General features: G+C 45.8%; 1 protein-coding gene across 8 annotated transcripts in view; it reads right to left on the reverse strand.

Moving 5' to 3' along the window:
• ARID1B (AT-rich interaction domain 1B) overlaps nt 1-14,508 on the reverse strand; it is a 336,792-nt gene extending 322,284 nt beyond the window's left edge. For 6 of the 8 annotated variants that reach the window (XM_075035934.1, XM_075035940.1, XM_075035938.1 and 3 more), the window contains exon 1: nt 12,453-14,508. In XM_075035934.1, coding sequence (XP_074892035.1) covers nt 12,453-14,243 — 1,791 coding nt within the window. In that variant the 5' untranslated portion in view covers nt 14,244-14,508. The remainder of the gene's footprint in view (nt 1-12,452) is intronic. The other 2 variants (XM_075035939.1, XM_075035937.1) reach the window with 1 other exon arrangement.
• Between the last annotated feature and the right edge of the window lie 291 nt (nt 14,509-14,799).

The following is a 14,799-nucleotide window of genomic DNA, read 5'->3' on the forward strand; positions in this document are numbered from 1 at the left end:
TTTGGTCTACGGTAAGATACATAACCCCACTTCTGGTGAGAAAAACTACATTTCTACCTATTCCTTGCACCCTGGCTGAGACAACTTGCTCGAGGAAGACCACCATACACGAGTTCAAGGACTTCAAGAAAGTAAAAATGTCATCAGAACCCGTAATTATTTGAACCTTCTGTTATGATGCCATAACCAGCTGCAGCCTTTAACAAAACGCACCTACTTTCTTCCTCCATCTCTTCAAGGAAGGTGTCAAGCCAAGCAAAGAAAAAATTTAAACTGAATGTTAAAAAGCAGTAGAGAGAAGGAACAAATGGAGTAAGTCAGACTCAGCTTTTTCAAACCTAAAAGACAAGTAACTATCACAGGTAAATCTGAGATTTTTTTTAAGGAACAAGATTGTTGCAGATAAACATCTAGGTCTCCTTAGAAGCAAAGGGATAGAATTTGGAGACTACCATGCAAGAAGAAATTGGCCTTTGTTCTTTGAATCCCTAAGGTATTTTCCTAGGACAGTGGAACCTTAACTAACTTTTTAGCAGGCTTCATTCACCATCTTAACAAGCTACAACCCCCCAAAGAAAAATATGACACAGTAGAAAAACAACCAACCATCGTTGGCAGCTTGCTTCTCTCCGCACCCCCAATCTTCTGAGAAGAATTCAAAGGAAGAGAAATCTATGAAATGAATTATCAGATACTGCAAAATTGTGTAGACTGCATCTAGCACATCACACTTACTACTTAACATAGGCAATTACACTCCGAGTGTTTCTTCTCAGTTCCTGTCTTTTCTACACTTTCCACACAGACAGCAATACCACACTTCAATTTTCATGCTGACATAGTCTCAAATATCTTTTAAGCAAATATAGAAAGAGCAATTTTTAATTACAGCTGCCATGCCTGGTAAAAAGTAAAGAAACTGTGCACGTCAATATTTACATTCCAGCTTGGTTTTGTCTCCTTTGTCTGTTTCCCTCTCTTCTCTAAGACAGCTATTACTTAGAGGGTCAGCATTAGAGGAACCTAAAAAAAATCAGCACTAAGTCTTGCCAGGATTTGGGGGCTTGCTTGATTGGTGTTTTGGTGGCTTTTTTTTTTTTTTCTTTTTTTTTTAATGCAACTTGACTTCCGGTCACTAGAAGAGCCTACAAAGGATGCTGGCTAGCAAAGGCACTTTCCCCCTGCTGTCGCTCTCTCCCCAACAACTTTTGTGCACAGATTCCTTGGAGGACAGAGAGGAGCAAATGTAAGTCAGAGGGAGGGATGAGTACCAGGGTCACTCAAAAGCTATTTTCCCTCTGGATATATGGTCACACTACTCATTCTCGCACAACTGTAAAATGGCAGAAGACAATAAGGATGGCATTTCCATCACTCCAATGATTCGGAAAGTGAGAAAGATAGGAATTTGGAGATAACATTTAAAGAAGGAAAAAGAAGCATCACAAGACAAAGGAGAAAAAAAATATGACAGTGTTTGGATAAGAGAAAGTAGTATAACTTCGGGAAGGAAAGAAGTGAGACAGAACCAAATAATCCACAAATAAATCTCTCACTCCCTGCAGGAGAAAATGCAGAGGAAAAGCCTTGAGCAACCATATTGCACAACACAACTGACATATAATAGTGTTAGTATACCCAGAAAAAGTAGAGGAACACATCCACCATACTGCCAACCACGCTCTAGCAAAGTAACAGCTCACTCAGGCCCTCCCCAACCTTTCTCCCAGTAACAAAATGTGGTGGTAGTATTATTATTACCATTATTATTAAAATGAGCCATGAAGAACTAAAAGGAGGAAGGGAGGCTATGCAAAGTCTTCCTGGGGCAGGCAATCCCTCTCCACTGCTTGTTCACAAAGTGCTGTATTTGGCAAGTTCCTCGTGAACCAGTACATCCCTAAATGCTACCCCAATATATGAGACAACCAACCCACGTACCTGAATCTAAAACTTTTTGAGGGTCTCAATTCATCCAGAAAACATTCCGATTGTCACCAGCATTCACAAATAAAACTCTCGACAGCTTAGGCTGCGGTAGCCCTCAGATCCCTAGCTAATTCTTGGAAAAATCTTTTTATTTTTAAATGTTGGCAACTACGCCAACACATTGAGCACTTCAAGAAGACTACTCTAAAACGCAAGACAGTTTGCTTCAGATGCTGCCCCATCAGCCCCTCCTCTTTAAAGGAAGAGCTCAATTAAGTTGGGAACTTTTCTTCTGAATGATTTTAAATGTTTTTTTTCATTGTGGTTGGATCTCAGTTAGTGTAATTGCTATTTATATCAAAACACTAAAAGGTCTGGTTATGGGGTTTATTAGAAAAGCAAAATGTGTTTTTAATACTTAAAAAAACCCACAACAAAATACTTTGTAGCACTATTTTCCCCTGTATTTGCATACCACATGTTCAACAACAAAAAGAGTATTCTACAGAAAGTTAAAAATCTCAAAAATGTCACTTAAGTAGCAGCTCCTACAGTTTGTTAGCATGAAAAACCGTTTTGTGCCCGGTTGGGGGGACTATCACAGGTGACGCGGGTTGGCCTCAGGATTTAAAAGAAAAAACATACATTGTAAACCAACATATAACGTACAAGACAAACAAATACAATACCTCTTTACTGGCAAAAATACAATTTTAAATGCAAAAAAGCGTCAGTTACAGGAAACCGCTAGCAATACCGTGCATCGCATCGTTCCGGGAGAAAACCTTCTTCGAAAGGCAGCTAAGTGACAGGCCGCCAAGAACCATCGTTCGAAATAAACAGAACATGCCCCCAACTTCTCCCTCTCCGCTCTCACGGCCAGGCCGCCCCCCCAGTCCCTCCCTCGGGCAGGTCCCGCACACAGCGGCGTCACCTGCCCGCACGCCACGTGAATCCCCTCTCCTTGCATCACCTCTGCCCAGGTCAGGGATGAATGGCTGTCAAATTCCCCGAGGAAGAAAAAGGAGGAGGAGAAAAAAAAAAAAAAAAAAAAGAACCAAACAAAAAACCCGAACCAAAACCCAACCGCCCTTTCTTCCCGAGGCAGGGAGTTTGAATGGCGGGAGCACAGGGCTAATCTCCATATGTGAAGGTCAGGGCACTCCAGCCGGGGAGGTGAAGAATGGAGCCGCTCACGGAAGGGGCCGCCGCGCACACCCTGGCCTGCTGCCCGACGAGCGAGATTGTTGAAAAGCAATAGATAGCTTCTGGCAGCGGCAAGGGGAAAAATATTTTGATCATGTGACGCTATACAAGCTAACTAGTTTGCTTCATGTGTGAAACTTCTACAGACGCTACAAATACCACGTTTGTAGTCGGCCCCAGAACCCAGCCCGCTCTCCTCTCCTCTCCTCCCCGGGGGAACTCGGCCGCCAGTCAGCGTTTCTGCAGGCTGGAAATTCCGCCATCAAGCAAAACTTCAGTTCGAAACGGATTACAGAAAACGGAACACAACCAGCTAACAGCTATCGATATATTCCTGGCGCTTTTCATGACCACTAAATGCAGGGCACCACGAAGTTACCTGCCTCACACAAACCCACCTTTCTGTTCGTAGCAAGGAAGGACTTTCACGTATAAGTAAAACTGCCAAGTAAAATTATTTTGCTATTGCTGGTACGTAACTAAAGCAGCCTCAAAGGCACCCACCCGTAATTTTCCAGAAATACTTCTTTAAATAGCCTCTATCTATGACCATCTGTAAATATCTTAAAACTACAACAGCTCTAAAGAACATGCTCATTTTTCTTGACTTGGGAATTTCAAGCAACTAAGAAACACTGAAATTAAAAAAAAAAAAAAAATCACAAAAGCACAATTATTTTCCATAAATCACGCCTGAAAGTAAAACATCAATACTACTTCATATAAACAGAATATCCAAAATATTCACAACATAAATTGCTACACAAAAAAATACAGAACTCCATACATTCCACCCAAATCAAAGGCTGCAAATAAACCAGCATATTCCTTTGATGCTGTCAAAACAAACCTCCTTATCTTTATTTTTAACTTTAAAAGAATAAAATTTAAGAACTACAAATCCTGTCCTTGTGCTTTCAAAAGAAACTTTCAGAGCTGATGTTTCAGTATCTTGCTTACAAACAAGTAAGTCTGACAAGCTAACCAAGTAACATGATCAATGTTGGGAACACCTAGTCTCAGATCTCATCCAAACAAATAGAGAAGAAGGTACGGTGCAGACCGGATACCTTCACGCATAGCAAGTATTTAGGCTGCCTATTCATTCTGCATGACACTGTAATTAAAACCGCACATCAAACTCAGATAATTGAATAAGACAACCATTATCCTTATTTTAACATAGGGAAACCGAGGTATCCAACAGTGAAACCAGCTACGTTTAGATCATGCAGTCAGCTATCCAGAATTCCTGCACCAATCTTCTACTAATACCGTTTTCCTGAAGTCACATAAATTACTTACCATGGCTGAATTCACTGCCTGCGTAAAGAAGGCACTATTCTACTTCAGTCAATCTGTGAATTAAGACATGTCCACAATGGGAACGGCACATGCGACTACAATTATGTTTTAAAACAGGATCTCTCCTTTTGGGATTTTCTGAACCAATTTTCTTTCTTTACTCAAACAAAAAACAACCATGCTCAAACTTCAGGTCCTTCTGTGAAAGCCAGCTGTAGCAGGGACTGTGCTATAGCAAGACAGCCCTCTCTTTCCCATGCAACACAGATCACTTCACGCTTTTAAAACATGACCAAAACACGTCGTGGAACTATCTACCTTGTGAAAAACTCAGCAAGTTACATCTATCTCAACAGCCATACCTGTAAACCCCTCAGGAGAGGCTACTTATAAAAGCTGTTATTTTGCCAGTGCAGACACACTACCACCCCAATGGTAAGCTAAATACAAAGGGGTTTGCCACAAGTGCTATCAGTCAAGGATTCAATTAATTCCTTGAACCTAACTATATAGCTGAAACAATAGAACTTCACAGTGGACCTGGCCACATGGTCTTTAAAGGGCAAATAAATTGATTCAGTTAACTTAGCGGAATCAAAACCATTTTGTAACTAACACAGGTGAAAAAATTTACTAACATCCAACAGAAACCCTCACTACCAAAGATTTATTTTTTTAGTAAGCAGATACCTAAAATAAATACCAAACAAGTCTCTCAAGGAAAAAAACATCCTGAGTCTAAGTTTAAAGCAGAAGCTTACAAGACCCTATTAGTAACACAACTAACACTACCCCCTAAAAAAAGGGGGGGGAGGGGTTATACATTAAGAGTTTTTCCCATTCTCATTATTATTATTTTTTAGCAAACACACTAAAGAAAATAAGTAACAAATAAAAATCCCATGTACATCTGATGGGGGGGGGGGGGCAGAAAAAGGATTAGCAGAAAATTCCTTACCCACCCCCCAATGGTCAGAAAGAGACTGATGGGGGTGACAGGGGGAGGTCAGTGACAGCCCTACAGAGGGAAGTGTCAGAGGGTCTACTGCTCAGATGGATGACTTCATAAACAATTATCAGATTGCAAACCTAAATTCAGTACCTTTTCAAGTCTGAGAAGGCTACAACACAGGGGGCCAAACAGAGCACAACAGTGAATTCTTAAATGCAGAACACCGTTTGGCAATTGGGCAAGTTCAGGTGCAAAAGATTAACTAAGAGTTCTTGAAATCTGAGAAAGGAAACTAATAAATAGATTACATACTTCTACACATGCTCAGTCCTTCTGACATAGTTACTAAACCCACCATGACTCAAATGCAAGAAGTAATATGCAAGTAGATCAAACACTGATAGCTCTGTACTGAAAGCAATTCTTAACACACACTACAGAACCATCAAACTCTGTTTTATATCCACAAATTGGCCACTACCCATTCAGAAATTCAGCCGTCTCATGACTTGGTTTGGTAGTTTATAAGGAGATTAACATTGCCACTACACATGGAATATAAACGCATGATATATCAACACCCTTTCAAATCATGCCCACTGAAAACTTTTACACAGATTTCACATTGGTTTTATTAAACATAAATGAAACATTTTGATAATAGCATCAGGATAATGATCTTAGGGTACGCAATTTTCTAAATAGTTGCAGGTGCCTTCAAATGAAGTAAGCATCCTATATAGGGAATACAAAGTTTGGTAAAAGGTACTTTTTATTTGCAGTAAGAACAATTCCCACATGAAAAGCAATCTTTAAACAAGACACAACAGTTGTGATTTCTGCATCAAATTTGTTCACTTTAGAAATGAAGACAATTTATCTGCCAGATAAAACAACCGGACTTGGTAGTAAGGAAGCCTGTGCATGCACCCCCGCACACCCCCCCCCCCAGCACATACTTGTACTCTGTACATCATATTCATCAGATGGCAAGTTCTGCAATACCAGCTAAGCTCCTGGGCACTTGTTCAACTCAATTTTCCTCAGAGTTTAATTTCTATGAGAAATCCAGTGACTTTATATAGATGACATTGAGTACGTAATGATAAAACAGTGCAAGGAATACTTGAATTTTAGATGACGGTGCCTTTAGTTTAAGGTGACTATATTGACACAGCAGACAAATCCCTCGTTTCGTTCCATCATTCGTCTTCTCAGTTGTCTGAGTAGATACCTGCAAAGCTTAAATTCTCCCACAACAGAATGTGTTCACAGTAAGACTGGATTTATTCAAAAGCTGAAGTTCATGGCACCAAGACCCAATTTATTTCTAAGAGACCTCTGTTTTCAGTTGTGCCAAGGTGTGCCTGCCTGAAGGAAGGTGTATGTTACGTGCCTCAGTCTCCCCACCCAGTAGAATCATCTCTACTCCAGCGCAGGGCACACTAGAAAGACAGCGTAAAGATCAAACGTACTTGGAACACTGCTACTGAGGAAATAAAGGTAGTTAAAAGTAATCCTGTACAAATTAGCCATCTAGCCTCCCTAAAACGCACTGTTCACAAATTACGTAGATGTCTTGGGATACATTCATCCCTGAAAATTCCTCGACTGCAGTGGAACAACACCACCCTTGATGGGTTTGGCCCTTCCAGAGCAGACATGTTCCTGGTGGACCACTGGATGCCACACTCTCAGAACTGGAAGTACAACAAGAGAAATCCTCCGGCCCACCTGCAACACAAACATGGCAGCACTGTGCCAGGACATCAGCATTTGTGTGTAAAACTGAGCATGAATAGGTATGACTGGATAACAGAAAAAATTCAAAAGGTAACCTTAGGATCTGAATAGCAAAACATACACTGGATGTACAGAAACCTTTCAGGTTTACTAAAAAATAGTATTTAACTTTATTAACAGGTAAGCCTTCTTTAAAATAAATTTTACTCTAATATGATTGGCTACACAAGATTTTCATGTATTACATTTATTTGCTTCTCCCAGCACCAAGCAATACAAAAACAACACTGCTTAGTACCACTTTCCTATTCCTAGTTTTCAAAACAAATTTGAAAACCACTAAGGTATACTTTTAATTTAATTTTAATTAAAGTCCTCATTCAATCCTACCAAAACATGTATTTAGCACTATGTAAATAGCCCCAAAATTGAAAGAAAAAAGTTTTTTTCCCAAGTACCTTAATAATCACAATTCTAAAATATATTCTAGCGAGTTAGCCTACCACAAACACATGCTACTGAAATTCTGCAGCCTTGAGCATGCATGCACAGCGAGTGTGGCAATACTACTTTACATATCCACAGAGAATCTTCAAAGCCTCCCGATAAATGGTGTATTTTGAGAAAGTACTGAAATGTAACTACTTAGGACACAGGTACAATCTTAAGGAATAAGGGTAAATAAACTACTGCCATTCTCACATTAACAATGAGAATGTCAAAATACCTACGATAAAATATTTGAGGTGCAAAAGTAAGAAACAGAAAGATCAGTAGCTACTCAAACTTGTTTTCATTGCAAGAATTTCATCTAGTTTTAACTAAGATGTTATTTCAGAATGAAACAGCATCACCTAAGAGACCGTGCTTAGTAATTTCAAAAATTGTATGTTACACATGTAACTAGAAAATTTAGCAACTGATTAAATGCCTTAGTTTTCATCCCCACAGATTCCGATCAGAATGCCAAGACGACCGTAATCGACCGCTTAGTTGTAGAATCCTTACATGATGGAGGCAGTAATACAGCGGACAGGTTTGCATCTCTCTTTCTTTATTGTATCTCGTACACAGGGTCCTGCTGTTCAACACGTAGGCATAAGCGCTACTACAGAAACCAATAACTGAACACCAAACCACAAAGTGTCAAATATATGGTCGTAATATATATATAGATACTACTAACTGAGAATGTTGCTATTTTCTACTTCTAAATAGAAGCTATGTGAATACTAAACTGTTTATTCGAAAATGCACAGGGAAAAATATATTTTATTCTCCCATTGAGACATCAAGAATCTATTCACCACACTAACAGCTGTTTAAAGGCCTTCAGGCACAGGACATGATTCTCCAGCCCTGGCTTAGCCAGAACTCCCAATACAGGCAATCTATTTGGCATAAAAAGAGCTGCAGAATCAGGCATATTCTGAGTTTCTCCACTGCAAAACAAACAACTGATACACACTCAAACTCAGAGCAGCTTGACAGATTTTTTTTCTAACACTAGCTATATACCTTTTGTTATACAGGTACTCGTGAAAAGACCCAGGTTCTCTATTTGTGTGTAGGTGTATGTAAATCTTACACATGTGCACAAAGGAGAGAGCTGTATATAAAGCACACACACAGAGGCCAGCTAATGTGTTAAGCTACTGCAGTGCAAATCAGAAGTGAGGAATAAAAGAAGCCTCAGGACTCTTAAATATCTGTATGCTGCCGAGGAATTAATCAATAATCAAAATAACTGGATGACAAGGTACTGTACTAGCATCACACAACTCCTCCACAATCAAATCAATGTATCCACATGAGCAACATCCACCTGCTTTGAAAATGTGCGTTTCTTCAGAAACAAGAGGCCTCTTTTTCAAGCTTACATCTCATCTTACGACTAGGTAAGGTGATTAAATGAAATGGAAGCAAAATTTTCTGAAATAATTTAACAAGCTGGACAAACACAGAAGTTAGTTCAGAGTGGACGCCACAGTTCTACATATTACAAAAATTACCCATGCTGAGGCAAGAATTTCCTGAACAAGTATCTCAGATGTTGTAGCCTACTGACGGTCCTTTTTCTCTGTTCGCAGCACAATAGTTTCTTATAAGCGCAGGGGCCAATCATCATCTGCTTTGCAAAGACACATGACAAGAGAGTATATTCTAATGTGTGTATACACATATATAGAGTATACACACAGATTATTATTAAAAAAAAATAAAGAGAAGCCTTCTGTTCAAATGCTGGACTGAATATTCCATTTTTCTCTTTCAAAAAGCAATCAATTTACTTAATGATATAACATACATGGAGACTGACACATGGGAATTAAAAATAAAAAACAATGTACAAAAAAATTGTGTTCTGTAAGCTAATGGTATTTTTTATTTGACACAACCTATTTTATATATTAAAAAATATTAATTTAAAATCTAAGAAAATTTCTTATCTCAATTACTTACTGGTTAGATGGAAAAATGATAATATAAAGAACACTGATGACTTGCCTTTATGACAATTATTTTGAGGGGAAAAAAAAAAAAATTTAAAAAAGCAAAGAAATTGTGCCCTTGCCAGACTATTCTTTCTAAGCTGCATCCTAATTCTTACAGTACAAAAAAAAAAAAAAAAAAGACATCTGTGAGAGAGGACGTAAACCCATAAATATAAGGAAGTATTTCTAAGGGTCATACTGAGGACATGATGAATTTACTCTCACTCCTCCAATAAAAATAAAATACTTTAAACAATTTCTGCTGTGAAGAAATAGCACTCTGAACTAACATGTACTATGTCTATCTGTCGATGATTTTCCTGGCTTTTAAAGCCATGAATTCTGAACTACCTGTGTTTAAAAGCAAGCAGACAATGCAAATATTTTTAAATTAATTATGAAAGTTTACGCATATGAGGCCTCGTTACCTTATGGCTTCCAGTGACCCTTTTACCAGTGCAAATGAAAAAAAGGTAAAAATTAACACTCACAAAAATAATCTTATTTCCCTGGAAGAAATAGAGAGGAAATGGAATAAAAACTAAAAAAACATGGTATGAGTGGTCTGTTGGAAGCAGACACACACAGCCAGCCCATCCAGGGTTTCTATTATTATTTTCTCAGGATTAATACACCGTTCACAATATTAAGCTATGTTTTCTCCAGGTTCTGTTCATTACTTTATGGAAAGATCCAGCCGTTTGAGGACCCCAAAAGCATATACCTGCATTTGTTCTTGCCAGTCCTCATTGTTAAAAGCTATTAAAAGATTTAACAGTTCTTAATAGAAAGATCTTGTTGGAGGGAAAAGAAACCCATAAAATTCTAACGCACTACCCCGTTTAACACAATTCACTTTCCTACTGAGAATTCAAGCCTAATCTCACACTTGTGCAGAAAAATGAGATCAACAAACTCCCGATGCTTCTTGAAGTATTCTAACCACAATTCAAACGCAAAAGCACATTTTCCCCCCGAATATCTGGATTCGCTGCAGAGATGAAACAAATGCAACCTCTGACAGAGCGGCTCCTTTTTCCCTTCTTTGTACCATACACGGCGTTTTCTCGCCTGCAGCAGCTACACGCAAACAAGATTCTTTTAAGAGGCATGCATAGGTTAGGTATCAAGCTAATAGAAATGTAAAGAAATTAGTATTTGTATTAAATCTCTTTTTTTTTTAAACAAAAATCTAATCCCTTGCATAATATCCATAAGCTGCAACGTTACAAAATGTTTTCAGAGTCACGAGCGCGACTTGCAATCCCGAATCCTCGTCCAAGCACTGTTATTACAAGATGCTTCCCCACCGCCTCCAATTAACATAACAGAATTAAAAAAAAAAATCTAAAAAAATTTAAATAAACCGATGCCCAGAAAAACGGCTCCATGTAACCAAGCTGAAGGGGGGGGGGGGGGGGAGATGCCCCTGGCTTTTCCCCCCGCGCCGGTGGCCGGCAGGGTTAGTGCCGATGCAGAGGCCGTGCGTGCGTGTGCGCCCGCCTTGCCCGCCCGCCCGCGCCACCTCGCCCCGCCGGCGCGACTGCCGGGTGTTATTTGTGGCGGGGGTTTCTGTGACTGCGCCGCTCAGCACTTCTATTTACATCAGCGGCGCGAGGTGCCCAATGGCGAGCGGGGAGCCAATCAGATGGCAGATTAGATGTCAACTCGGAGGCAGCTGTCTGGAGACGGTTGCAGCCAGTTTACCTCCACAATTCAAATTCCGAACCTGGCGGAGGAGACCCGGCCGCTCCTCGGCACCGGCCGCCCGGCGGGTCTCCGCACCGCACCGCCCGGCACCGCACCGCCGCGCCCGCCCCGGAAAGGCGCCGCGCCACGGCCCGCCGCCCCGCGCCCATCGCGCCCATCTATCGATCGATCGATCGATCGGCGGAGTTACCGGGCTGGGGCAGGGGGGGTGCGGGTGGGGGCGGCGGCCCGAACGGTGCCCGCGCCCCTTTGATCACACCATGGACTTCTTTTCGTTCTTTTTTTTTTTTTTTCCGGTTTTTGATCCCCCCCCCCCCCCGGGTTTGGATTTCCGCGTGTGTTTGGGGAGAGAGACGAAGCTATGCGCGCGCGCAACCACGCGCGCTTCTGCGGGTGGGCAAGTCCCCCTTAAGGTCACCGGACCGAGGCGCCCCACGCGCTCCGGCCCGCGCCGCGCGAACTGAGGCGCGGGCACACGCGCGCACACACGCACGCGGACACACGCGCGCTCTTCCCACAGAACAAGGAGCCCGGCCGCGCTCCGCGGACCCCACTGCGGTAACTCCATCAGTGACAAACTAATTTGCTAAGAGCGTGCAACGGCGCAACTCGGTTCTGCTCCAAAAAAAATTAACAGGTTAAAAAGAGAAAGGAAGAGAAAAAAAAAACCAAAAACCAAAACAGCCCCGTGAAATATAATGGACGTTATCCCCCGGGAGAACCCCGGGGCCGACACTCCGGTTACAAAATCCACCCCCCCGCCCCCGTCCCAAGCTGCCTGTCCTCCGGGCCCTGCGCCTCTCCGTCGCTGTTTCAAAGTGGAGGGGAAAAAAAATATTAATTGGGTCTGAGAACAACCTAATTTCGGCAGCGAAAGCCGCGCTCCGATGCCTCCAGCCCCAGCGGGGCCGCGCATTGTGCGCTGCTCACCCTCGCTACGGAGGCAGCGAGGAGCAGAACTGGCCCGGAGGAAAAAAAAAAAAAAAAAAAAAGAAAAAAGGGGGAAAAAAGGGAGGGAGGCAGGGGAAAAAAGTGAATTATCAAGCAACTAAGACCCCGACACGACTGGCACGGAGGCGGGGAGCCCTCACGAATCGAGCGCGGGGGGTTACCTGGGTCCTGCTGATGGCCTGCCCGCTGTTCCCAGGGCTCATCGCCGGGTGATTCCTTTGTTGTGCCGCTGCCCAGGCCGGGTTTGCCGCTCCGTACTGGGCGCCCATGTCCTTGCCCATGCCCATGCCCGCCGCTGCCTGCTGGCTTCCCGGGGCGGCCGCCGCTGCCTGGGGCTGGGGCTGCGGCGGCGGCGGGGCGCTGGGGCTGCTGTAGTCGGGGTAGCTGCTGCCGTAGCTCCGCATCATGGGGCTGGGGGACGTGAGCAGCTGGTTCAAGGTAGGGGTGGCCCCGGACGGGTGCTGGTTCTGGCCGGAGAACCGCGCGAAGCCGCCGGCCGCCGCCGCCGCGCCGGCGGCAGCCTTGCCGAGGCCGGCCCCGCCGCCGGGGCCCATCATCATGCCGCCGCCCGGCTGCCGCGGCGAGCTGAGCACCCCGTAGCCCGCCGCGGAGCCCCCGTAGCCGCCGCCGCCTGCCCCGGCGGCCGCCGCCGCCGCCGCCGCCGCCACGGCTCCCGCGCCGCCGCCGCCGCCCGCGCCGCCGCCGCCGCCGGGGCCGCGGCCGTAGCCCGGGTAGTGGTTGTACTGGCTGTTGGGGTAACCTTCGTGGGAGTTTTGCAGGGGGTCCATGCTGTTGGGGGCCGCCGTGGGGTGCATTATCCCCATCCCGGGGCTTTGTTGTCCGCCATGTTGATCAAAGCAAGGCCCGGCGCGGCTCGCCGTAGCGCTGCTGGCAGGGGCAGGGGCAGCGTTGCCATAATAGCTATTGAACTCCGAGACACCCACCGCGGAGGGGCCGCCGCCGCCTCCCCCGCTCCCGCCGCCGCCGCCGCCGAGGCCGCCGCCGCCGCTCCCAGCGCTCGGGGGCGGCTGCTGGGGCTGCTGCTGTCCGCCCAGGGGTCCCAAGCCGGGGTGATCGTAGCGGCCGCCGATGGGCTCGCCCATCTTGCCGGGCATCTCCTCCTCGTCGGCGCCTTTATTCAGCATTTGCTGCGGCTGCTGGGGGGGCTCGGCCTGAGCGCCCAAAACACTGTCTTTTCCTCCATGTTGCTGCTGCTCCATGTCTGCACTGGGCTGAGCAGCGCCGCCACCGCCACCGCCGTTGTTGTTGCTGCCGCTGCCGCCGCCGCCGCCGCCGAGGCTGCTGTTGTTATTCTGCACGGGATGGTGCTGAGGCGGCGGCTGCTGCGGCGGCGGCGGCGGGAATTGATTTAGCTGCTGCTGTAGTGCATGGTGGTGGTGGTGCGGGTGGTGGGCATGGTGGTGGTGGGCATGGTGATGCGGGTGGTGGGCATGGTGGTGGTGGGGCGGCGCGGCGGGGTGATCGCCTCCGACGCTCTTCAGCTTGTGGTTGGGGAGCAGCCCCGTCTCCATGGCCGAGCCCGGGTTGGAGGAGGAGGAGGAGGAAGAAGACGAAGAAGATGAAGATAACGCCGAGGAGCTTCCACCTTCCTTCAGAGCCGGCTCCGAGGAGGAGCCGCCGCCGCCGCTGGCGTTGTTGTTGCTACCGGCGGCAGCGGCGGGAGCCGCGTTATTGGCCATGTTCAGCGGCTCGCTGTGGTGGTGGAGGAGATGGTGATCTACATTATTCACGCTGCTGCTGCTGCTACTGCCGCCGGCCGGACTCCCCTCTCCGACCCCCAGCGCGGGGCCCGGCCCGGGAGCCCCCGCGGCGGCGGCCCCGGCCCCCCCCGCGCCCCGCTCCGGGCCCAGGCCGCCCGGCAGGCTCGGGGCTTTGCCCTTGCTGTTGTTCGCACCCGCCGGAGCCGCTGCGACTTGCGCGGCCATGATCATCGCAACATTGCGAGTCCGGAGAAATTAGTGCTGATAATAGTAACTACCAAAAAAAAAACCAAAAACAAAAATTGAAAAAAAAATCGACCCCCAACCTCAAAAAAGGGGGGCGAGCAGCGGTGGGGGGAGGGAGAGGGGCAGAAAGAGAAGCGGCCGGGGAAGGGACTTGACTGAGGCAAGAGTATCCCCTGCGGACCGCTCCGCACGCACCAAATTACAGAAATTTCCCTCCCCGAGTCCGTGATTGAGATTAGAAATGGTAAGAACGCCTTACGGTCTGTGCCTGTTCCTGCTGTGTGATTTCATGTTGAAAGTTTTTTGTTCAGGTTTAAATGAAACTTTTTTTTTTTTTTTTTTTCCTCCTTTCCTCTCTAACCCGGATATGGGTAAACACACGTCTGCCGGAGCCGCGCTGGCCCAGCATGGCATGAGCGAACGAGCGAGCCAGCGCCGGCAGCCATCGCCCCCTCCGCCCCGATCGCTCCCGCGCACTCGCAAAACGCGGACTGGACTCCACGCGGCCCCGGCTCCCGCTCCCCGCCGCTGGCAGCAGCGC

The sequence above is a fragment of the Buteo buteo genome, chromosome 9, assembly GCF_964188355.1.
Source record: "Buteo buteo chromosome 9, bButBut1.hap1.1, whole genome shotgun sequence".
Lineage (NCBI taxonomy): Eukaryota > Metazoa > Chordata > Aves > Accipitriformes > Accipitridae > Buteo > Buteo buteo.